This window comes from Neodiprion virginianus, chromosome 4 (genome assembly GCF_021901495.1).
Source record: "Neodiprion virginianus isolate iyNeoVirg1 chromosome 4, iyNeoVirg1.1, whole genome shotgun sequence".
NCBI lineage: Eukaryota > Metazoa > Arthropoda > Insecta > Hymenoptera > Diprionidae > Neodiprion > Neodiprion virginianus.
In genome coordinates, this window is record NC_060880.1 from 32,981,806 (window position 1) to 33,007,436 (window position 25,631).

A 25,631-nucleotide genomic window follows, 5' to 3' on the forward strand; every position below is an offset into this window, starting at 1 on the left:
GGTTGAGTGGAAGATCGTGCACATTTGTTTTTTAATCTTTTTTTCCTTTTTATCGAATTTATGACGGATAATTATTAGTAAAATTTTTTTTCGTGTTTACAGCTGCCAGCAGATCAATTTGTGTCTTAAATAACATGTTCCTGGAACTCTTTAGTTGATATTTAATAGGGACGTCTAACGGGTTTTCTGATTATGATTCAATTAAAATACATGAAAAACATTTTCTCACTCAGATTTCAATATTTTATTCAATATTTACACATTTCCCATTACAATGGGTCCCTATTAAATATCAACTAAAGAGTTCCAGGATCTTATTTAAGACACAAACTGATCCGCTGGCAGATATAAACACGAAAAAAAATTTTACTAACTATTATCCATCATAAATTCGATAAAAAGGAAAAAAAGATTAAAAAACAAATGTGCCCGATCTTCCACTCAACCGACAATGCTCATCTTTCGCCAGAATTTTTGTTTCTACCTAAACTAACTATTTCAGGTGTGGCCCGTTGGAAAATCGAATTTTTTTTATTTTGAAACACCCTAATGTACATATATATATATATTATATGTATACATTATATGGTTAATTATAATGTAAACTTGGATATAGGTATCTATATCAGTTAAGTAGCGTATAGTGTATTATTTATCAATTTCACTTTAGTTTTGGGTGGAATCTTAGTAGAGCAATGTTGAAATATTCCGAGTTATTATATCAATTTTTGCTCAATTCTATACATATTTCCACGAATGAAAGTTACAGTGCAAAATTTTCGTTCCACAGCCGATTTATTACAACAAAATTGAGTTCACAATTATTGTATACTGAATACATGTAACCTGTTGATTTTAAATGTAAATAATCTAATAAAATTTAATTATTCGAAAAAATTGAGATTACGTACATACATATATTGTCCAACCATATCTTTTGTTACCAGACCAATGAAATAGTGTTTAAAAAAATTTATACTCACGTTTATATGATATATTTACGATGTTGAAGAAATGGCACAGTGAAAGATGGCGAAGTAGGTATAATTATATTAATTCTAATGATATATATCTTCTTAAATATATTCTTTTTAAAAATACAATTAACAGGCAGCTTTCTATGCTGCTATTTCAACTGTTTTGTAATAGAAATGTTTCAACAGTAAATCGTACATTTTGCATCAATTTTATACAGTATAAAATCACAGGAGTCTATATTTATGAATACGTGTTCGATATAGTTTCCCAAAGAAAAACGTACATTTTGACTGCAACGACAGGTGAAAAATATACAGGACTTAATATGTTATATCCTTTCTGAAACTTATTATTTTTTATTTCGTTTCTTTTTTTTACTAAGACTATTAGTTGAAACTGAACCCAAAGCCATTGAGTTCATTTCGTCAGTGACGTCCATTACCTCAGCTGTATTGCTCTGCAGTTTTACATCAACTTCGGGAGGATTCTCTTCGCATACTATTTTTTTCATTGGTCTATTTGAAAACCTTTCTGAAACTGGAAGTCCATGAAACATACATTAAACGGTGTTTCAATGATAAATCAGACTGGTGAATACGTATTCTGCATATTGGGCATGACAATAAAATTGATTTGCAAAACAACTCGGATGCAAACACGTCATTGGTAATTTGGTGAGTATTATATTTTACCATCGAAATAGCGAAAAAGAAATCATAACCACGCCAACTCACCTGAGGTGCTCTCTAGTAGATCAAATAGTTTGAAATTGTGGGATTTATTATCGCCTCCTGCGGCAAACATAAATGGACTATTTGGGCTCGTTTCCAAACATTGTAGTGCTCCTAGGTTTGTCTTTGTTTCCCATACAAGCTCTGGTATTTTATTATCGACTGCGTCCCACACTTTGACATAGCTATCAGTTGAACAGCTGACTAAAAGTCCTGGACAAGAAGTACTAAGAGAAAGACCTGGAATAAAAATAAGTTTACATACAAAGAGGCCGAAAATTTATGAACCAATGGATTGCTAAATGTTTTGGGCGAACTTTGGAAAATACCTGTTACTTCCTTTTCGTGTGCAGAGAGTAGCCACAATGGTTTCTCGTTTCTGATGTCAATATAGTGAATGTTTCCATTATCTGTGCTTATCTGCGCAGAAGAAAATAAAATGACACAATGATCTCTTTGATCTAGAATTTTCTTCAAATTTCGTCACTTACAAAACAATAATTGGGGTCAAAATGGTTCCATAAAACCCTTTCTACCTCACCGGCGCACTCCCATAGTTTAAAATTATTTTCAGTTCGACAATCAAATAGCCTTGCATTTCTGAAATCAAATGAGTCATAAAATCATTTTATGTTTCGCTTCGTTTTTACAATTAAGCTTAAGCTTGAAGCAGAAACATACTTATCTCCACAGCCTGTTAGCAGATGCTGAGCTTCACTAGGATGCCATTTGATTGCTTGCACTTTTTCATTAAAGGTATTCAATTTAGTTACAGGTGTTCCGTTATCCAAATCCCATAAAAGAACAGTTTGATCTACTGAACCACTTGCCAATACATGTCTATAAGGTAAAATGAGCATGAATGAACATCAAAGGATTAGAAATTGTCAACTTGTCGACTGCGAAAATACTGAAAACTATTTCAGTAAAATAATTGAGGAGTCTTTTGTAATGCAAGTTCACAAGGTTGATATTGGTACAATTATAAATTACGTATATTGATGAATTATCTGAAACTAGTAGTTTGTGATCCAGAAATTCTTGTTATGCTACAACGTAAACAAGTAACGTGATGTTGGTTATTTTGCATTTTATTTCTTTTCGAATCCATTTTTTTAGGAGTTCGACTGATAACTTGAAACAATAGATTTACCAAGTCAAGGGCGGAGAAACTTCAAACATGCTAATGAATGTTTTGCATAACTTATTACAGAGGTTAATCAATCAGCATTTACTAACGTGTAATTACAATTCCACGCTACATCTAGAACAGCATCTCTGTGTCCAACTCTTTTCTGCTTTCTCTTCTTACTCGGTTTAGAACCGAGTTTAAATACTGGTTCTAAACAGTCCACTAGATCCAAGTCCCAAACCTCGATAATGGGTGTCATGTTGCCAATAGCACAAAAATTACCTGGAAAATTATATTTCAAATATGAATGTTAATATACGAATGCATTTTCAATCCTAAAACAGTTTTTTTTACCCGGCTTTGCATCACTGGGGTCAAAATTAAGCCATTCTAAACACAGTGGAAATGATGGTAGTAGAATATCATGGTGACAATAAAAGGATCCCTCTGCCTCATTGTACACTGGAAATGAAAAGTAGGTAAATGAAGCAACATTTAGAGGTAATATCAACTCTCATGCATAGAACATGTTTTCTTTGGAATTGCTGGCAGGGCTTACTGCGCATGATACATAAGATACAATATTTATAACGCACCAAACACTTCCAGAATACTAGCATCTCCTTCAACATGTCCCATCACAACAAGATTATCGTCAGGCTTGATAATATCGTCTTCTTTTTCAGAGTCCTCGTCACCACTATCTGGTATTGTAATATACGGATCTGTTCCATCTTCGTTTATGACCGCTAATCCTCCGATATTGCAGTGTATGTTACCTCCTAATTAAAGAGTATACAATAAGTGAATTTTGTGTTTCAACGTAAAGACGAAAATAAGGTACAGAAATGTGACATCATCTACCTTCTTCGTCGTACTTGTCAAAGTGATACTCGTCATCCTCCATAGCTTCACCATCGCCAGTGATTTTTTCGTTCTTTGTCCCGTTCTTTTTGGAGTTTGTTGATTCTTCGTCAGAATCATCTGTACCATTTTCGATATCTCTAAAATTTATTGAATTTGCATAAATTCTTGTAACACAGAGATTGTAGGAAAACTAAAAGGTAAACTCACCGTAGATCTGACTGAGTTTGGTTGATGATTTGCTCCAATTCTTGAGAAGTAAGTTGCACCTGAGACACGAAAGCATTTCGTCAATTATCCAGCACAAATCAATTATTCGATTTCCACATTGTCGCTACTTGCAACGCAACGTGATAACCTAACCTTATCAGGATTCGCCGCTGCAACTCCCCTCTTTACCCATGTAACGCACGGTATAAAATTCATTGTTATTTATTGTTGGCGTTCTGTTGTTTTCGTAGTTGTTACGTTAGTTTTCGAAATAAAAAAAAACAGCCTTCAAGCAATTTTGGGTACCGATAACACGTGCGATGCCGCACGAGGCAGCATTTGATTTTGATGTCAGACACGCGTTCAAACTCCAAAGATATCTGATTGCTACTCATTTGCTAGTCATGTTGGCAACTATGCCTTATCGAGGTACAGTTGCAGGCCGTGTGAGCAGGTGTGGGCTCTCTGGTGTGAGAACCAATGGAGAACGTGGGAAATTTGAGTTTGCCACCTTGGTTGGCAACAATTTCGGAACTTGCGTAGTTGGAACGGTTGAAGGTTGGTACGATTGTCATTTTTTTCAAAAAAATTCTTTGCACTCCGAATAACAGCAAGTCGAATATTATGAGTTTATATGATTATTATATTGAGAAATTATATAATTATATAATTTAATCGAGGTCTCTTAACTGCTAGTTTTATAAACTTTTTACGTCCGCCAAGAGAAACGATCGCGGCGTTTGATGATTGGTATACATTTCAGATATGTGTAAAATTGCAGTATTTTTGAAGATCTGGCCACGGATTGTGTCTTTCTCGATCTCAACCGTACGCAAAATTGAGACTCAAATATCCCTACGACAGGCGTTAGAATTTGATAAAATCTGAGGCTTGTAGTACTGTAACAATTAACAAACGAATCGAAAAGTCAACCATTTTGTACTTTTGTTGTTCTAGCTACCCATGCATACTAGCCAAAGTCGATGTGCTCGTGGCATGAAAAAATCCGGCAGAAATTACCTTAATTACATTGGGATACATTAGAAAATATCGAACGTACAAAGGTAAGTATACGAAATTAAACGCTGAGACTAATGTACCCATGTTAAATTATATATCGGGGTTTAACAACGTGAATATTACATATGATTACCGGATTTCAATGTTCTTTTTGAGTTAGAATTCATTTTATGCGTGTACGAAATGCGACCGAGTGGATATGATAGTATGTTCAGTTGCCTGTCGCCAAGAGATCGATTGACACAGGCTGTAAATGTCAGGTAACGCACAGAGTGAAAATATTATATGTTTCATAGCCTTGAATAGAAAAAATTGAATCCACGTGTGCGAAATAATGGAAATGAATGTCCTGAGATGAAAATTGTGATTCATTTCTCTGATGATCAATATATCGTCTTTGAAACCATTGAAGTTTTATACGTATATATGAACTGTTCACATGATTTATTGAAATTCTCATAACGAAGCTATTTTGGCAGCCTTAATCTACCTAAACACATTACGAAGATTGTACCCTGCAGAGTTGCTGGTAACGGTCTGACAGCCATATAGTTATACAAATTGACTATAACTACGTATACTGTATGGGCGAGAATCTAATTGTAAGAGGGGTGATTTTGACAAGTTAATCGTACCGAAAATTGTATCGCACCGTTGATGTACAACTAACGTCTTTACGGTTCCTGTAGTAGGAATTTGCTTTAAATTGCAACCGTGATTCGATTTCGTCACGCTAACACCTTATACTTCCTCTAATTTAAAACGTACTTCGCAACCATCGTCTGAGTCTCGGGGTATTTACAATGATTAAACGGGAATTTTTTAAATAATTTTGCAAGCCTGCAATTATACATATGTATATAATGTAAATATATATATTATTTTGATTTCATTCACAACTGTTACTGCGAAAAGAATGCGAGCATCTCTAAGCAGCGCACTCACTTAGATCGATTTACTGACGCAGGTAAAAAATTATTCAAGACTTTTATTCATTACTCATCTACAGTGATGAAGGTTCCGCGATGTATAACCTAATTAAATTTGATCGATGATGGTCCGATAATTATTTGCCTCAAAAATTCTAACGAACCTCGACGAATACATGAATATATTTTTGTGAAACATCAATGAAGTTTAGCTAGGAAGAAGAACAGAGACGAACGTTGACGCGCATGCGTAATGTAAAGTTACAACAAACTTGACTTTGGCCTCGGCTTGGTTCTCTGGTTTTAGTGAATGAAAAATTTCAAGTGCAGCCCGGGGTACCCGGGGGAGACAATGTGTGGAATTTCATACCTGTAGCTTATTCGTGTATCGCCATTCATGCGCGTTTCTTACCCTTCGTCAGTACTGGCTGGTCGGTCGTTCGGGTCGGTCGTAGGTCGCGCTTTGCCTTGTTGCTCGACTCGTCACGTGAATGAAAACAGTAAACTACGAACTGTTTCAATTACTTACCAGAGTACACTGCAAAGTTCCAAGCATACAACGGTACAACGTGTTCATAAGTGTAAAATTATTGATCCCACCGTTACAGCCTTGCATTTCACGACACATCATTTCAGTGAGTGAGTGAAAAAGTGTTGATTGAAAAACAGAGACTGATCAAATTCGACGCTTCTCTTGTGTATTATTATCATTATTATTACTACTACTATTATTATTTCGCTTTCAACTCGTTGGAATGAAGTCGATAATCATTAGTGGAGCTTAATCAGATTAGGTAATTTAGTTTCGGGAAATTGTTGCCTCCAAACATTTTCCCACTTCAAACGATATGAATTTCGTACATTAAATGTAGTCCATTATACGAAGAGCTGCTGCAAGCAGTAATCTATCATTGTCACTCCTGCCGTACTCTAATATAGTTATGATCTGTGACATTCATAGCGAACTTTGGTGGACATTCAATATTGAGCTTTTTCATATGGGGTGCAGGCTTATTATCAATTGACAACTGTTGAATCGCCTCACGGATTATTCGTACAAGGACGGCCTGCTTCAGTTCTCTTTCTCCCTCTTGAGGTGTTGGAAAAATTAGGTTGCAGCCTCGATACCACCTGCAGTGAATGTGTGAACACGATTAAAGATTGCGGTGGAAATGTACTTCTGGTTGTAAGTTGGTTTCGAAGCTTTTTACCCGTCGCCGGATACAAGATATTGGACTGCGAGCTCTCTGCTCGCTTGCACCCATATTTTTGCCTGGGTATGGAAGATTTTGGCCGGTAGCATCTTCCGTCCAATGCAACACGTGAGTCTTGCGATACTTACTATGATACTGATTTTTTAATTAAACCACTTCTTACACGTTATTTTATTTGTCACCTTAGTTCTTGCCAAATCCTGCCCACTATTCTTAAACGTGAGGTACGTACAGGGGCTTTTTATTTACGCGTATGCTTTATATGAATATCAGATATCACTTTGTAAAATTATCGTAATGGAATATGTCAGGAAACACCGTTTGAAACAGGGTTTACCACTTGTCGAGGCTTTCGAAGGGAAACCCTACCGAGAGAATGCTAGAAGTGGAATTCCATCTTTGATAAATTGAAATTCCAGTACCAACACTGCTTTGCACTTAGGTTGAGTATGTCTTGCTATAATTACACGTATGGAACCTGAGTATCTGCACGAATTTTCCTTTTCTCTCTCCGAACGATCTTATACCGGAACGTGATATACCCATTAATTCGATTCTGTGACGATATTCTGGATCCTTGCCCTCCGGTGTTCGCAATGAAATTAACAGTCGAGCCTTTCAAACTGCCCCTGCCTTGTAACGTGTTCCCATTGTGACGACAGAGCTACAGTGAGACGCCGTCCGGTCAATGGGTGCAAGGGAAATCTGTTTCCCCGTTGTAGGTTTATTTGCATCACCATTCCTCCATTAGTTAACAATTTAATTATTAGCCAGGGTGACCCGCTGCTGCAGGCAGCTTCAGGGTGTACGGTCTCATGTCGTTCGAGAGGAACTTTCCATCAACTATCAAAATACCTTGTCACATCGTCCAGGTTTGTCACGTGAAGCTTCTTGTTTTCCATCATTCGTAAAATTCTATGCGAAAAGGGCTATTCTTTCTTCAATATACCGCATGTACGTACCTGGTGTAAATTAATACCGTTTATTCTCTTGACGGTAAAGAAAAATGCGGGTATATTTCATCACGTGCACCCACAGAAGTTTCGGTCGTTAGAAAAATGTTGAACGTTTTCGCACGATCTCGTTTCATATCTACACAATACGTAACTTGCCAGGGGTTAAACGAGATCCTACGGGGGGAGAAAAAAGTTCTTATCAATAATCATCCTTTCTCATTTTTACAAAGTTTTTTATCGAAATTATTCAAATGACACAGAAATGAATAATGAAAAACACTGCGCAGCATGTTCGACGTTATAGTGGAAATGTTTCGCAAAGTAATGAAAACAACAAAACAAAAAGTGCGACAAAGGTTGAACTTAATTGTGCGCTGCCAGGCAAAGGGCTGAGCTGGGGCTAGCTATATATTGGTCCTGATACACCTAGCTCACGTTCCCATTATCGGCCATCATTCCGCGTTTCCCTTGCGCAGCCCTGCTATCAAGTGAAGGCCAGCGTAAGTCTCTTGTAAAGGGCATTTCCATTAGCAGCATATACTGGAGCGGGAGCTTGGTGTGACTAATTTACGAGTCACGGATGGAATCGAAAGGAAATATATGTGTATGCATGTGTATGCCGAGGCTGATTTAACAAATAAAGCTACCCGCTCACGTTTCCTATCTGCTGTGGTTCTTACTTATTCTGACTTGAAAGAAATTTCCCACCGTTGCGCCGGGGTGTTCGTATCCCATCGAATTTCCGATTATCGTACCGAACATTGAATAATAATGCCATGTGAATTTGTCACGTCATCATTTCAGTTTTGCATTTTAACAATAAGACTTGGGTAGATAGTTGCGATGCATACTTACGATTCACCATTAGATGTGATTTTGTAATTGGACTGGCTCAACCGCGAAACCCCCTTGGAAACTGTTTTACCTTTCCACAGTTTGCCGTGCCCACGATTCGTATAAATGATATTCACAGAATCTACGGTTGCGAAGAATTTTGATGGACGGTGGACCATCCCGCCTTTGCATTTTTTATACATACGTATTTCACGTGAGGAAAATTTCTCGAGCTGCGTTAAGTGGATGAACACTTTGAATTGGATTCCTTGCCTAGATTAAGATCAGCGTACAGTAGGATAACACCCCTGTAACAGTATGCTTGTAAACAGATGTTTGCTGTAAGTTGACATGTTCTACCTGCTCACGTATTAGCACGTCTATACGTACGCTTAACTGTAAATATACATATATGCCGGCTGGTGCTGGTTGAAACAAGAGGCTTACAGTTGCTTTGATATTCTACCTGTGTGGTACATAATTAGGCGGGTGATAAGGGTTCGCAATAAATTGTCGCAGGCATGCACCTTTCGTGGATGTGGGCGAGGCCATGGCCTGAAAGCTTGGCTTTCGAAAGATTTAGTGGCATTTGCGGATTATAGCGGAAGAGGAAGTAGTGGGATTATTGCGGCATGATTTTATCCAGACGATCGGAGATACGCGTAAGCTGGCAGCCAATTTTTTCGCGATCAAATGTAACAACTACTCAAGTCGTATCTCACTAAAACGGACCGCCCCGAAAATTGGTGAGGCACACCATGCCTTGAGGCACCTTCGCATCCTTGGACGGCTTTTTGGAAACAAAGCTTACAGGGTTGACCCAGATAACAAAATGTATGGTCACGGAATCCCGAGTATTTCATCACGTCGCGAAGATTCAATTGTGCACTTCGCACGCACTGCTATTTGAAGCAAATATTATATTATCGAATACAATTTTAAATGTTGGTTTTATACTTCGTGCCCAGCAGTTGTTTGGCGATGGGGGGTTGAACGTATTCTATTTACTTCCAAAATGTAGCCCATATGTAAAACGAAGCTGTACTCTGTACGTCTGCCCGGCGAATGTATGTATAAAACCTACTGTGCGCGTAGGTTGTTCGGTATCTTTGGTAAAAAATATCGAGAAAATTTTACACGACAACATATCGAAATATCAACCTTGGGTAAACAGGCAGGATGAATCGTCTGACATGTAACATTGATATCTTTATTCAACGATGCGGCAAATATTCTGAATCGAGTATGATTTTGCTTAAGAAAAGAAAAAAGTCAATAATCGAATGACAGGAAAAAAGAGAAAACCAATTGTGATCGGAACGACGATTTGGGCTATCGGGTGAAATGTCATTTATCTGTATTAAGAATAAAAAAATTTCTCTCGCTACATTAGGTCTCTACATCTTCTGAAGTCGGTACAATTTTCTTGTGTATGTGTCGAATAAATTTACGTCGATGACTACTGACACACCTTCCTACATCAACGGCGTGGCAAAAGTTGCGTTTTCAAGCCGTCCACTTGGTGAAATTCGGTCATATCATTTCTCACATCGACTTTATACAAGCCTGGATAAACCCCGTGGTTACATTGTCACTATCGAAGTTAAGGGGAGTTGATTAGGTGACGTGACTGTAGCCTGCTTACAAGTTGTGAATAATAATCGAATCTAGCTGCGAAATTACAACTGATATCAATCTGATCTAATAATATTGTAATGGTAAGGAAATTCCCGGTTCACATGCCACCACGACGGTGTGATACGAAGTTAGACGAAGAAGTGAATGTCTTTCATCACAATGATGAATATTTCGACCGGTACTTATTCACGTTCACTACGGTAGGCTTGTGAGTCAATGAGGAAAAATTGTAGCCGACCGTTGCCGGTATAACAGGGTTTGAAAATGAAATTTTAAGTCGACGTTGAAACCGCTCTTTTACCTCGCAGCTACCCGGCCTGGGGGCTTGTTGGCTCACTATTGTTTTTTCGGAGAATGCCAAAGTGTTCGAAAACCATAACCACCGAAAACAGCCTTCGGCCTATCCAGTATATCTACGCACAGGTTCCGACTGTGATTATCTCGACACGCAAGCTCCCTCGCAAAGAACTTTGCAACCCGTGCTTCCTGCCGTTCTTTACAATCGATGGAATAAAAGAAAATTCAAGCTGCGATAGTTAGCGCGAAGTATCAGTCTTGAATGACCATAAGATTTCCAGTGCATGTTGTCGAAGAATGGAAACAAGTCTAAAGTTGGAGTGACACGGCAGCTTGACGAAATTGACGCGTAAATATGTTATAGGTATGATTTCGAGCGGAAAAAAAAGATTCATTATTTTTGCCGAGAAAACTAATTCGTCGAAGAGCCTACACTGGTCACTTGATCTCGCAGGTCGTATTGTTTGTCGAAAATGTGTTACCTTGAAGATGGAAAAGCATCGGTACTCCACGCTGTTTGTCGTTTTGTTAACTCGGGTCTTTTTTAGAAACAATGGCAAAGTGTCGGAATTCTTTCAACCGTGCCTCACACAATTATTCTTAACGAACCCCACCGAGTTCTTCATAACTCCGCACAAACGTGCCACTCGCTTTCTGGTGAAAGTGCTAAGTTTCTATAACATCACGTATTTTCGCTCATTTCAACTTCGTTTTTCTTTGTTCCCTGAATAATTGTAAGTTTGAAGTGTGATGTCGAATGGAATCACCCTCGATCACCTTGACGGCCAGGGTAGCTCCACGTGTCTGCTTTCACGTTGTGAAACTTTTTGATCGTATATTTAAGGGGTAACAACATATTTAAGTTAATTTTAATATTATTTGCTAACAAATCAGTGCCGATTTTTTCGTCGAAAATTGAACATTTCCACTCAAATACTCGCCAATTACACAAAAATAATTATTTTTCAAATCCTCTAAGCATTTATATAGCCATTAATATGTAGGTTAAGGGATTTTTTTATATTTTATCCCAGATTCAAATTTGCATTAGTTACACTGCGTGTCGTAGAATTCAACATGACTCGCGAGAATGGCTCCAGTGTCGCCACTTTTGAATAATTATCGACCGTAATTTTTCGTATTATACATAAATGGTGAAAAAAGTGTTTTACTTTTGTTTTTACAGTGGTGTTACCCCTTAAAATCTCGGGAAAAGATTGTACGTTAGTATGGCAAATGAGCAAATATTGAAGTGTTCCACTGTTCGCACGGATAACTCATTTTTTCTTTTTTAACGAGCTCCTTTGGTTCACCAATTTCGCAATTCCGAATAAAGATTTACTGGAATCGACAGTATTTCAGCTCGAAGTTTGATAAAAACGTGTTGCCGATTTTCTTTTTTATGAAAATCAGCGATGTCGTGGACTTTACAATCGAGATTAATTAACCAGACACTCTTGACTTGACACTGCTGGGATTTCTCTACATTTAAACACGAAGCGCCTCGCGTTATTCGCTCAGCAAATTGCGTGGCCTGGTAAAGGCGACGGACTTCGTCACGGTCCTTGACATATTCGAAATCATCAGCTTTACTATAAGAATAACGTTCCTACCGGCATTCGGAGTTGATGAATATTAATACTTTTAATGGGATAGCGCCCTTATCCCTTAAGGGATCGTCTCAGTGTGAAATTTTCAAAAAATTGTTTTTTTTTTTTTTGCATTATCGTATAGTATACACTGTTCTAAACATTCTCTCAAATTTTTAAATCGAAATTCAAATTATTACGGTCGCTACAGCGTTTCTTGTAGAAAGGGAACGGGTTTTCTACCTGCGCGAGTACTAAGGTGCTTAGGTTCTATAACCTTGCAGAATAAACTGTCCAAGCATTTCAGTTCGTTTTTAACATCCACCACGGATAGACGTACGAGAAAAACCCCCAAGAAAAAAATCAAGACCTGGCATCGCCGATTGATCGTAAGTAAACGATTTATATAAACTTTTCCAACTTCAATCTTTAAACGCGTTTTTCTCAGAATGGTGTTTTTCAAAACGGTTTCCAATCTCAAAGGAAGAGTTTTGAAGATATCTAGTTCCAATTTCGGGAGAACATTTTGAACGTCATTCTTTATCGCGCTATGGAAGCTTTTTTTTTTTTTTTGAAAACTTCCTATTTTTTTTTACGAAAAACTATAGAAAAAAGGGCCACATTCGACACTTTTTGTTCAAACCGCCGCCATTTTGTCAAATTTGAAAAAAGAAAAAAAACCGTCCATAGCGCGATAGCGACTTTCCTACAGATCAATAATCTTTTTGAAATTTTTTTTTCAGATCAAAATTGCGGCCGTCATCGTGGAAACCGTGCAGCACCTTTTTTTTTCACGTGAAATTACAACAATTTGTACAACAATGATGCACTCAATAAATAAACTTAAAAAAAATCATTTTGTATTCTTCATAAACGTATTTATTTATGAAAAAAAAACCGGACCGATTAGTTTATTTGAACATTAAAAAAAAAATTCGCGAAAATCAGTGATTTTTCGGAGGGTCACACTGAGACGATCCCTTAAGGATTAGCGTCACGCTTAGCCTCCCTCGACTGGAGGACGTAAGTCCGAAAAGTAATCACGAAATACAATTGCAATAAAGCAGCTCATTTCGAATTACGTATACCGCATGCGAGGGTGTAATTGCTCGAGATTAATACGGCGAGGAAGGAAAAGAAGAGAGTATAAGAACCAAGCGAAGAGTCGAGAACAAATAGGCGAAGCAAGAAGGAGCCAATTAATGCTTGTACTTTTGTTTGCCCTATTACACCTATAGGTATATCAGCCAGCCGGCAGAGATTCTCTGCCGCGTTTTTCGATCGGCTGCGTTTTACCCAGGAATCAAGATACGCTTCCTTCATCGTACTAAGTAGATTTGTTCAGCATCGCTGGGTATTCATCGGTTATTCGTAGCTGCAATTTTCTCCGGCTGAGGTCACATTCAAGGGCACCTCATCTACGAAGTGTAGTATTTATGGAGCTTGCAGGCACTCGGGATTTGATAACATCGCGTTTTATATTACGCACAAGTTACGGAAATTCCCGATACATGTCGGATGAAATTTTTAGATTTTTATTGAAATTTCACGGAAGGATGCACAGACGGCTTTGCTCGTGCCGAAAGAGGATAACGCAAAACGTTTCGTGCAGCCAATTTATCGCAAACTTGTAAGACAAGGAAAAGTTACCGCGAGTAGCTTCACTCGGCTTTACGCGCAATCGCGTTGTCGTTTGGTTTACCGGAAGTATTCGATTTTCAATACCGGCAACGAAGATACTTGGAATTTTATTCGCCAATTCCCCGTGACGTATTCGGTATTTGCGTTAAAAAATAAAAAGAAGTATCCGCAAACGGCAAAGCCTCTTTGTAATTGAAACCAACCTCCGTCGGCTCCTACAATCTCTTAAAGAAACTTGGTTTTGAAGGTTTTACTTTGATAAATCGACGTAATTGTAACGGAACTCCCTTCGGCACCAGAAAATAATGATCTAAAGAGAATCGAGACATATTTCAGTTAAATCTTTGTTTCTTATGTGCGCAAATTGAATGAGATAATATTTCGTGGTTCGTTACTGTTGCAATCGGAGCGGTAAATGTGGAAAGAAAATACGCGATCTCTTTGCTTCTGTGGCAGCTTTGTTCCATGAGGTAATTTGACGTATAGATTTTGTACGATTCGTATGTAACGTAATTCTCTCGTTCACTGGTATGCCAAATCCAGATGACACATCAAACGGTAAGTTGTCATTTGAAGTTTAAAAGCTGTTGTTTGAAAGGTGGTTGTATGACGTTGTTTGAATCGTTTTGCATTTCGTATCTGGAAAAATATGGATGTAGAAATTTTTTAGAAGTGATTACGTTACAAGTTATGCTATAAATAATTATACCGCGAATCGAGCCTTTTCAGTGCTGGTGAAGTCTTACGTTTTAAAATTGTTTACGACACTTTTTATAATGCACTATTGTTATTTCAGTTTCGTAGCCGTTGATGTACCTCTGCATCAACCCGCGCAACTTGCTGCCATTGTGAAAGTCCCAGTCCCCTCGACATGGTAATACTGCTAATAATTGGTTAGGCTTTTTCCTGTACGTATTCATAAAAAAAAAGACAAAAATTCCACCTGCATTTGATGAACAGTAACGAGTTGTTTGACAAGCGTTATTAAATCGAATCACCCGACCACGAAATTTTGTTACACCTAATCGAATTATGTCCTGGGATAACTACAGCACGCAGATAATATGATCTATATGTATACTGTAATCGATGAGATTTCGAATGTAAGAGGATTATGCGTTAGGTCAGCATTCCCATCCTTACAGAATCGATTATTTCAAGGACTGTCGGTAAATCGTCAGTAAAAATTGGTAATCCAAAATGTGACGTTGATAATTTTGGAATTATTATCTCTCAAGATTTCAGAGAGGGAGTTGACGTTACCTCACACTATAATCTCGCCCTCTTGTACTTTGAAAATGTTTGGCAAGAGGTGTGAACTCTCAGAAATCGCTGGTAAGAGTTCGTAAGCAGAGTTGGGAGTTTGAAGATTCATCGGAAAGCGGAAAAATTCCAACGTCAGGATTTTCCAAGTTTTTACACCGGAGGCAGAAGGATGTCATGTTATTCTATTTTCGTAATATTTGGCAAGTGATGATCCGGAGTCGTACGAAAACATTCGTACGTGACAGAGAAAAATTTTGCCTGTTGATACAGTGTTAAATTATTTTAGAATTGAAAAAGTTCAATTTAGTTCTGGTCCAGTTTGCTTTCCTCATCTGATCGTTATTAAATATTCGCACATTTGATCACGATTGATCAAGTTGAAAATCAATAGAACGAACTAGTAGCGAAATATTCTCGATTTACATTATGACAGTTATCTCTTTTCCTTGTGAATTATCATATTTCTGCTTACAAAACTTTACCAGCAACAAAATGCCGCCTGTGGCATAAAAATGAACCCTTTTCCTAGAAGCTTGGAAAACTCTGTTTTTTAAATTTATACCAACATCGCATTTTGGTTTACCCATGATTCACTAACTGATATTCATTGAAACGACGGATTTCGTACGCTTGAGGGGCTCGCATAACGCACGTGAAAGAGGGCTGGCCACATGATTAATAAAGCGTGAAAAAAATAATCTTTTTACTTTATTAGACGTTCCCTCTTCCCGGTGGCTCAATAACTTTGTGCGATATATTTATAATATAGTATTCAATGTTAAAGTAGATCTCTTCAACCGACTGTTATTACAAATTTACGAAGCGAGCAGATAATAAATTTAAACCTCACAGGAATTGTCCGCGCTTATTTCAATTTTGTTATTTTTGTTCAAGCCACAGGCAGCGATGTTCGGTGATTATTTATCCAATCAATCTCAGCAAGTAATTCCTCAATGGCGTTTTATTAAGTATCGAGTGCATTCGATCTTTGTTAAAGTAAAAAAAGTAACGAATAGTGGAAAAATGGACTAATTTTACTAGCGAAAATCGTGAAACAGACGAGCACGAAATGATTACGCAGATAGCACCGGTGTCTTAGCCTTGTACCAATTCGTCCATTATTAAGTGATAGAAACGACTCGTGACTGTCTACAAAAATCTTAAGAAAAATCAATCACCTCTAAATACTTTTATGTGACGAGCGAGTTCTACTCGATCTTATCAGGTATTCGACACTTCGCTCCAGTATTCAAGCCGCGGATAATCCGTGAGAGTATTTGCTGATGTTCACAGTTCGGAATAGTCAGCTGTATTAAATGAAAAAACCGAAGAAGAAAATCCAACTCTAAATTCAAATCTTAGGTAACAAAAACTGTCCGACAAAATTCATGTGGTTTTATTTCCACGCGCCTCTTCATTCGTCGTGCAAAATTTGAAGTTTACTGTTTACCGCAAGTGGGATAGAAGATAAAAAATCTTTGCTCCCTTGAAAATATGACGTAGAAAGAACGAATACTCCGAAAGGAAAGTACCTGAATCAAAGCTAACCACCCGATTTATTTTTAAAACTTAATTAACCAGCTCAACCGATCGATCATCCGAATTCAAGTTGTCAGCACTGTAATTTCGTATACCTTCGTAAGCTTGGTAAGCAGATGATAAAGAGATCGAGTTCGCTGCAGAATAACCTTCGACATTCGCGATGCCGTGATATTACGGCATAGTTTGCTCGTTCGCTGTTATCTATCAGGTACATAAAACGCAGGGCGCAGCTAACGATGCCATGCAAGTGGGTTGACCCGTGCATCATCGACCTTTACCGATCCGGGTTTACCGTCCGTTGCGGGTCCGATGTTGCACAGTTTCTCGGAGAGGCACTCACGATGTATAAATGCACACTTGTGAAAATGTCGATGTCATTTGCCTACTTAAAGCCGACATTATGTTAACTGAAAGAAACATTTCACCCAGAGTTAATGGAAAGTCTGCGAGGCGGTGATTAGTCGCCTGAGTTGCGGTGGTGACAGTTGGTAAGCCGAAAACGTCGAGATTGCGACAACGCCATAGCAAAAAAGTTTTGCATCATCATTTTTGCTTGAACATATGGTTGATGTAATCTATCAGTCTTACAATTAGATTAGTTGATTTTATTTCGTGCAGGCAATAAGTCAAACGTGAGTCGATCGTTTGCTATATACTTGCTATACATATACTTGGGTATATATCGAAGAAAAGAAAATATTTACTGAAAATCTAGATCGGAAAAAATGTTGGGCGAAGAGTGAAAATTTTTTCAAAATCAATTTTCCCCTGTGCGATGAGAGCTTGGAGGAAAACGGAAGATCCGAATTGCAACAGGGATGCTGGCAAAAATATATTGGTCAGTTTTTTTTTTTTTTTTTTAATCTTTATTTCAAAAACTTGTTATAAAACGTGATGAGATTTTTCCGGTTGCGATTGATCACTTGTGTGTCACGCTGCGAAAACACCGAACTTCCTGACCGCGGCAGGAAACCTCGTGCCTTTCGCATCGCCGAAGGCAGAGAAGGTTGACCCTTTTTTATTCTAAAAATAATACACCGAACGTCTACTTATCTCGGGGTGTTATAGCGATGGGAAAAATTACCCGGTACAGAAACGGAGAGATAAACACTGGCGGAAGCGGAAGCGAACAAAAGGTCGAAACCGCGCTTTTCGTGTGTTGAAAAACGTTTTAAATAAATTTGGGTTACAGAATGCCGGATAAAACGCCGTTGTCACGGCGGCGGAAGATATGCCCTTTCAAGAGCTTAATTTGATAAGCCCTTTGTCGCAATCACTAGCAAAGGATGCTCCTACATGTGTGCAGCCTAGTTGATGAGAAGTTACGGTATTCCACCCGCCTTTGGAGTTTCTCGCACATGGATGGAACGAACGTGACACGTTGTTCGTTGGTACGTAGGCACGGTTGAAATCACGTACCACACGCGTCCGATATCTATTTGCCCGCGATGATCGCTGTATTCGGACTCTACGAACCATGGCTGTAAATACTCACGTACAAGTTACTTCATTAGCCAACTGCGTACCGAGCACGTTTCCGAATTGCCCCAGTGACGGAATTGTCCGACTGGCCAGGCACATGACGACTCGGATATTACATGTATTGGATTATTGAGTCACCAACACAGGGAATTGTTAATTCACGTTAAGACAATGGGCACAAAGACGAATCGACGTGGAGAGTACCGGAGAGGCAATTTGAACACAAGCGGTGATTTTGTACGAAGAGAGAAGAGAGAAGAGAGAACAGAGGGCTCTTTATGATTTGGTGACCAGCCTTTTAGTCCCTTGGCGACATTAGAAGAGAAAAGACGGACCTTCTTACTCGTGCATTTAAATAAAAGATCAAAAAGTTAAAGAATATTCATGCCGTTTTGATATTATTTATCTTCCCATTTCCAGTACGTACGTACCTATATTTGCGAATAGTCGCAACGAATGTGCGGATTACGCGTCGTGTGAAACGACGTACGCGCAGGTAATCAAGTAACCTTATGCTGTGACGAGTTAGTTTGCGAAAAAATATTATATCTGATGTGATGTATTCTTGTGGGTATTCATGGTGCGCGGGTTCAGAGCCTTGAGGCTGAATAATTCACGGTTATTGCGCGCTGAAGAGTCAGTAGAAATACGAGAGCAAACGGAACGTATAAACGGAATGAAAATATGCGAGCATGATCGTGCGACGCTACGCGAAATCCCGAAAGATAGTAGCTGCAGTATTCGGATGAAATTCGATTCATTCCGTAAACGCGGATCGTTTGAAATTCGACCGACTAGGTATACCGGACACGTAAGTCGTACCTCACGAGTGACGTATACATATAGCTGGTATGCTTGGAAGCGAGGACTTTCGAGAATTCTTTAATTTCCCGGATTTTTCCGTGCGTGACGGCATCGTGCCATTCTCGTTGAGGGTGTAAGCTCCGCGTGCGGATTAACTCAAGTTGCTCTTCAAATTCTCTGTGTATATTTTATAATATGAAACAATTCGTCGAAGCTCTTTCACGAAGGATAAAAAATTCATACCTCGTATGACTCAGGTTGTACGATTTGTTTTCATTTCCACAAGATGGAAGAGGGATATCGTTTCGCTGGTCGGTCAATAACTGCAGGTTCAAGTACAGTACGATTTTTCACAGATATTCACCTACGTATTTCCGTAGCTGACAATGAGCAGCAAATCGCTGTACGTGTGTAATTAATGGGAATGAAATATTTTTTGAAATATGATTGGGAATAGGGACACATCGACACCTGATTACAAGGTTTCTTTTTCTGCTTTATTGCTGAATCGTCGAGGGTAATTGCGATGACATTGTCGCCAGGAGCCGATACCCTGTCACTTTGTGGTGTGCGGTACACCATTTAACACAGGAATATGCGATACGTGTTTGCGCGCGTAGACGAGGCCGACAGATTCCAGTCTCGTGGCGGACGGGGAATATACGATAGATACTCGTGTTAATGACGTACCGCACGAGCGAGCTTCCTCCTTTGTGTCTAAACTCATCCGCAATGTATTTTGCCAAAGCTCGTTAGCGTGGGATTTTTGCCATATTTTTCTGGCAGAACAGAACGAAGTGATTAAGTTTTAGTCTCGAGGAACAGTTGTAAAAGTTCGAAAGCTGTAAGTTGTGGAAAAACGGTTAGTTTAACATTGTTGAATAACGATTGCGCGGTAAAAAGGACAGGTAGCCCTTCTCTGAGATTGACCTAACGCGCATAAATTATTCATGAGAATTTTCCTTCTTCGGCCATGTTTCCTCTGCCTGATTAACCTTTTTTGCCCCGCTTGCCAATCGACCATTGTCAGATTCCGGAGTATTCATCTCTCACCAACCATTTGTTACCCCTGCAGGTATTAATTACCGTACGACGTATCTGTGGCATTGAATGCCGTGGGTCGTATTGTTTAGCGAATAGATGACGAAGGGTTCTCGCAATGCCGAGTTTCGTGGTCAATTGAAAGGTAAATTGAAAACAATCAGTGCCGTTCTAGGTATATTGCGGCAAGATAATCCCGATCCTAACACTATAATACCGCATTAACATTTAATTCAGAACTTGTGTAATAAGTATATTTAATTTCCACTTAGTTGGCTGTTATAAAGTATAAATCGATATAGTCGTCGGGTAGACTGGATTACCGCAAATTTAATAACCGGATGATTAAGCGTCTACGGTCACCCTGTGAAACTTATCTCTGATACGTTGGCAGAAGAATTTATGCTGCTTCAGCTACGGTGGACGGAGTATACCTTGCGAGGAAATACTTGCTAAATGCAGAAGTGTCGTCAAGTTATAAACTAGGAGTCAACAACCGCGACGTAATCCTCAAGCACGAAATTTCGCTACTCGTCTTGAGTGGTGGATTATACGCCCTTCTCGGTGAGGCTCATCGGTCGACGATTCATCTTTAATTTCGTACATCTCACATGCTGTGAAACACGTATACCTAGTTACGATTGTTAACTATACACGGATAATTCTGTTAGCTTACGAGTGGATAGTTTCGCCTCAAACGTTGTAGAAACTTCGTAGAACCGCGAGGCTGTGTATCGGAGAACGTACGCGTCGGCCTTGCCTTTGAGGGGCATACGTTTATTGATTACTGATAATCGGATCGACGATTTTTAGTGGTATTGGTTTTTCGTGATGCACGTAGCTTCGAATGCAACTCTTCAGAAGCAAGCTAAAGCTATTCCCGCGTAGTTGGGCGATACATCCTCTAGAGTATATAGGTATTGCCGACGCCACAGGTGTTTCAGCGTCGTCGATGGGAATATGTGCTCAAAGTTTCGTATCCTCCGGATAATGCCGGTTGACGTTACACTAACCCGGCAACTATAACTGATCGCAAGTCAAAGAATTCAAAAGCAAAGTAACGGATCCATAAATAACAATCTAAGGTTGATCGAATACCAAGTGACAATTTATACCTATATCAGGACGGTGATGTGTGTACGTATCTACATAAAACACACGAATACATGCCAATTTGTACTTATCAGAGATGCAGACGAGCGGTTGTTTTATTTGCGAATTGGTACCAACGTACTTTGCTGAGCTCTCGCAAGAAGCGGCATGCTCGGATGACATTCGTTTAGCTTCGAATTCCGCCCACTTCGTAGCGATAAGGAAACAACAAACAAGGAGGAAAAAAAATACGAGAAACACACAAATTTTCGAGGTATTGAATCAGTCTTGAAACATCTCCTTTCATCCGTATTTTCATTTCTCGTTTTGTTTTTTTTCTCCTTTTCCGAGCTCCTCGTGCAATTACTGTTGAACCTTCCTCTTCCGGGCATTAAAAATAAATACCCAAGGGCTAATTTCACGCCGAATCGACTGTTTATGGATCAATCCTACGAACGAATGAATAATAAACTAAATTCGAGTAGATATTACGAATCTCGTCTGATTTTGGGAAATTGGTATTGTATAATGTAATAACGAACACAGGTATGCCGCATACAATCCGTCGGTTTCTAAGTACCCTAATTTTCACAAACAGAGTGGGCTGCGCATTATGTGCTGGAATATTTACGAAAATGATGTACGCGCTAAGCGGGTATAAGTGTGCGAGTTCAGCCGAGGAGCATATTTTAAAGTCCGCTCATGCGCCTGTAACAAACCTCGAACGAAGTTGAAAGGCACGTCAAGGTGGTGGGTGGATTTACCAAGAGCTTTCCACGCCGCTTTCTCCTTCCCACACTCCGCCTCTCCTCCTTTGCCAGAAATCCCCGGAGGGGGATAAATCGGGAGACGGAAAAGCGAAGGACAGTGTTTGAATAGCAAGAATTCCGGGCACATGTAGGTACATAGGTATATACATACCTCCATATTCAACGATCCCCGTTTCCTACGGCGTCACCTTATATCTCACCCTTTCGGAACAATTCCTTACCCAGTTCTCAGCCTACCTCCGATCTGGACGCGGATTGCGATTGAAAGTATAAATTGGTTCCGAAATAGTGCAGAGGAAGTGGCTTTTCGGATCTTGGCCAGATTCAAAGGAGTCAGAGAAGCAGCAATGATTATTCGGTTTGCTTTTACCGTATAATTATGTAAGTGATGATTAATCACACTGAGAAGAATTTCATTTTTTATAGTAAATAGAAAAATTGAGTAAAAGAGGTATCGTTAAAAGAACTGTTTAAATTTTGTTGGAATTACGAAAAACAAGGTACGCGTAACCATTTTGCGTCATTGTCGATCCTTCTTTGGTAATTTGAACGCAAAATCAGTTCGTTCGGTTTACCAATTTATTGGTTTATTATTCTGATAAGTAGATTTTTGGGATTGCTCGGGATTCTGGATATGGAAACGACGATATAACTACAAATTAATTGTTTCTGGGAGTTTTTCCTTCACTTGTGCTGTGAGACTTTTATTCTCTCCGAATTTCATGATTCCCGATCAAAGGGAAGTACCCTCTAGGTTTTGATGAGTGAGTTTGCGAGTATCAAAATATGTGACACAAATGGCCGTATCTTTTGATTGCGCAGGCTTAGAGACTTGAATTTCTCACACCTCTAAGGGACCGTAGACCTTAGTATTTGTTATTAATTTTAACCTGATACCTCTACCCGTTCCTGAGAAAAAGAGTCTTGACGGACAACGAGGTGATCCTTTAAGGGTTCCGTTTTTCACTTTTGAGGAACGGAATCCTAAAAACGCGAAATAATAATTCGATCGATTCGTTCGGCGCTTCACGTGTTATGGACCGCAACGTGAAGCACGACGTAATCGGAATGTTCACCTGTTAATGACGCACGTATTTCTACGCAAACGACGAATCTCACCCATCGCGATACAATACGATAGAGCTTGAGGCATGCCGTATTATCTTTGCGTAGTCGAACAACCGACGCAAGTTAATTAACGAATCTTTCCGCCGTAGACCTGATAATTTACTAAGCCTGAAGTTGAACCGTGCGAGTTGAAAGTCATTCGGAGCTTGAGTTGACTTTTATTGTCGTGAAAGGCTTTGCCGCATAATAATGCGACTGATATTTTCAAGAATCTCATTCCGAAGGGCTGCTCCAATTATTTCACCCTCGAAATTTTCAGTTGCCCTTTTAATGCCGCGGGCAAGGTGGCCCGAACACTCGCGGGTTCCCGATTCAATTCAGCCAACTTTCGGCCTTGCATGGCAGGACAACTTGCCGAATGATTCCTTTGATCCAACTCTTATCTCATGCGGCTACAGAAGGTCGTGGCCTTGTGCACAGCCAGGTAGAATACATGCGATCCGGTGGGAAGGGATGATGCGAGACGAACGAGAAACCCAACTGCTGGATTCCGCATCCGGTGAACTATTCCAATAATCCGGCCAACGGTTTATAACACAATTATCAAAACTGCATACCTACCGCGAGAAATGCAAGAGTTGAAGCAGACATACTCTGAATTCCCTTGTTTATAACAAACTCCGAATCTACGTGGCTTTGATTAATTTTTAACTCTCTGATACGAGGCGCGAGTAATCAATTGGATCATCGTGGGACCACGTTCAACCGCTCTACGCAGTGGTTGAAAGAAAACTTTACACAGCTCTACAAAATAAATACTTTTTTTTGTTGCTCTGATTTTTTCTGTGAATCCTGGCGTTTGAGAACGTAAAACTTACGAATATAATTATGATTATATTAGATTGGCTCTGGTTTTTATGTTATTGTAGTATTGTATTCGAGATGACTCAATGTTTAAAGGCGAATTTCTCTTGAACGGTTAAAGTTCTATATCAGTAGTTTTTTATAGAGCGTGAAATTTTCTATAAGAATCTGTTAATACAGATAGCTTATTAGATGTACGTTTAGATGGTTTATATGTCAGACGTTTATGAGATATATTTTTTCCTAAATTTTTTTACCTGTTATTTAAATGGAAAATGGAAAAAAATCAATATTAAAAGCTCGTATTTGGCTGAGATATTCTATATAAGATGCTCTACCGAAAGTTTGATGCGTGTTTGAGAGAAATTTTTTAATTTTTTTTTTTCGGAATACCCCAATACCCCCCCTTTTGAAGAAACTTGTTGTGCCCTCTTTTTCATGGCGAGAACAACAAAGTATTATATTTCTTATATTTTTTATACTTCTGCCCGAATAAAGTAAGCATAACTAAGGTTATTAATAGTATTTTTTTGATAAACTTTAGATATTAAAAAAAAGAAATCGAATTTTTCACCTAAACATTGCTTTTTTGAGTCATATATGAAAATGTCGATAAAATAAATAACTAGAGCCAATTTCGAAAAACTACGCTTACTCCTAAGGTCGTTGACATCGAATCTTTCTAAGACGACTCAAATATCAAGAGCAACAAAACCACTGTAGACCAGTGTTATCAGTCGAAAAATAAATCGAGGTTCCCACTGAATTATCGTCGCTGGCGGATAGATAGAATAGAACCGATTCAAGTCCGTCAGAATTTCTTCTGTACTCTAAGGGTCATCGCTTATAAGTTCAGTGAAAATCTCTGTTGATTCAAATTTATGGAATCGAGTCGATCATTCAATGCATTTCGAGCTTGAGGAAGACTGATTATGAGTTCTCAGAAAGTGCAGACCGATCGAATGGAAGAACTCATTTTCCATTCCAGATCTGCTCCTTCAGTTGCAGGAAATTTTTTCAATTAGAAGGGAGATCATTTTTGTTTTGGGTTTAATTTGACACTTTCCGCGAGGTCGACATCGACGAGTTCATTTTCGCCAAGAGAATTCAGGGAACTATTTTAGAGTCAAGGTACTCGTAATTGAGTTCGCTCCAGCCGTTTTCCTTGACTAGGAGAAGCCTGCCTTTGACCCGAAGTCTATTTACCGAAAATTCAATAAAGATTTGTAGCTACGCGCAGAGGTAGCGTATCGTTTTGATACATCCAACCTATGGAACAGGATCTCCTTGACGTCATACGGTGTGTAAAGAATTCTCGATATTTATTCTCACACTCCGAAAAATATTTGGTCGTAAGGACCAAAATTTGGTCCTGAAAACGAAATTTCAGGGTTAACATACATCCAACCAAACATTATTTTCGCATAAACAAAAAGTTTAGTTGATTTTACAGTGCCTAGAAAACAAATTATTTTAGTAATGTTTAAATAACGGTTCGGCCACATTCTATTGCCATTACCAAATCAGATCAATGTAGTGAAATCATTTGGTAAAGATTGAATAATGGTTTTTCAATTGTTGCAAGTTAAAAAATTGTCGTTCGATCGTATTCTATGCTACATGAATTAAGAGCCGCATCAAAGAATGACAAAAATATATGCCATTGTAA

General features: G+C 38.8%; 2 protein-coding genes across 2 annotated transcripts in view; one reads left to right on the forward strand and one right to left on the reverse strand.

Annotated features, from left to right (window-relative positions):
• Positions 1-254: 254 nt before the first annotated feature.
• On the reverse strand, positions 255-4,309 carry LOC124302060 (periodic tryptophan protein 1 homolog). The gene is made up of 11 exons (XM_046757827.1): positions 4,069-4,309; positions 3,916-3,974; positions 3,706-3,845; positions 3,438-3,623; positions 3,196-3,303; positions 2,949-3,123; positions 2,391-2,549; positions 2,201-2,309; positions 2,039-2,129; positions 1,713-1,949; positions 255-1,515 (listed from the first exon to the last, which is right to left on the reverse strand). The coding sequence occupies exons 1-11, from the start codon at positions 4,129-4,131 to the stop codon at positions 1,328-1,330; spliced, it is 1,515 nt and encodes a 504-aa protein (XP_046613783.1). The 5' UTR covers positions 4,132-4,309; the 3' UTR covers positions 255-1,327.
• A 2,015-nt stretch (positions 4,310-6,324) lies between these two features.
• The window catches only part of LOC124302885 (uncharacterized), a 36,848-nt gene continuing 17,541 nt past the window's right edge, over positions 6,325-25,631 (forward strand). The window contains exon 1 of the mRNA XM_046759454.1: positions 6,325-7,186. Within this exon, the coding sequence (XP_046615410.1) occupies positions 7,178-7,186 (9 nt within the window). The 5' untranslated portion in view covers positions 6,325-7,177. The remainder of the gene's footprint in view (positions 7,187-25,631) is intronic.

What these genes read in the sequence shown, in the direction of transcription:
- LOC124302060 (XM_046757827.1), bottom strand. Translation starts at nt 4,131, where the DNA reads ATGAATTTTATACCGTGCGTTACATGGGTAAAGAGGGGAGTTGCAGCG. An exon ending in CAGCGGCGAATCCTGATAAG is followed by an intron (nt 3,975 to 4,068) that starts GTTAGGTTATCA and finishes TTCGTGTCTCAG; the next exon opens with GTGCAACTTACTTCTCAAGA. An exon ending in TAGTATTCTGGAAGTGTTTG is followed by an intron (nt 3,304 to 3,437) that starts GTGCGTTATAAA and finishes TTTCATTTCCAG; the next exon opens with TGTACAATGAGGCAGAGGGA.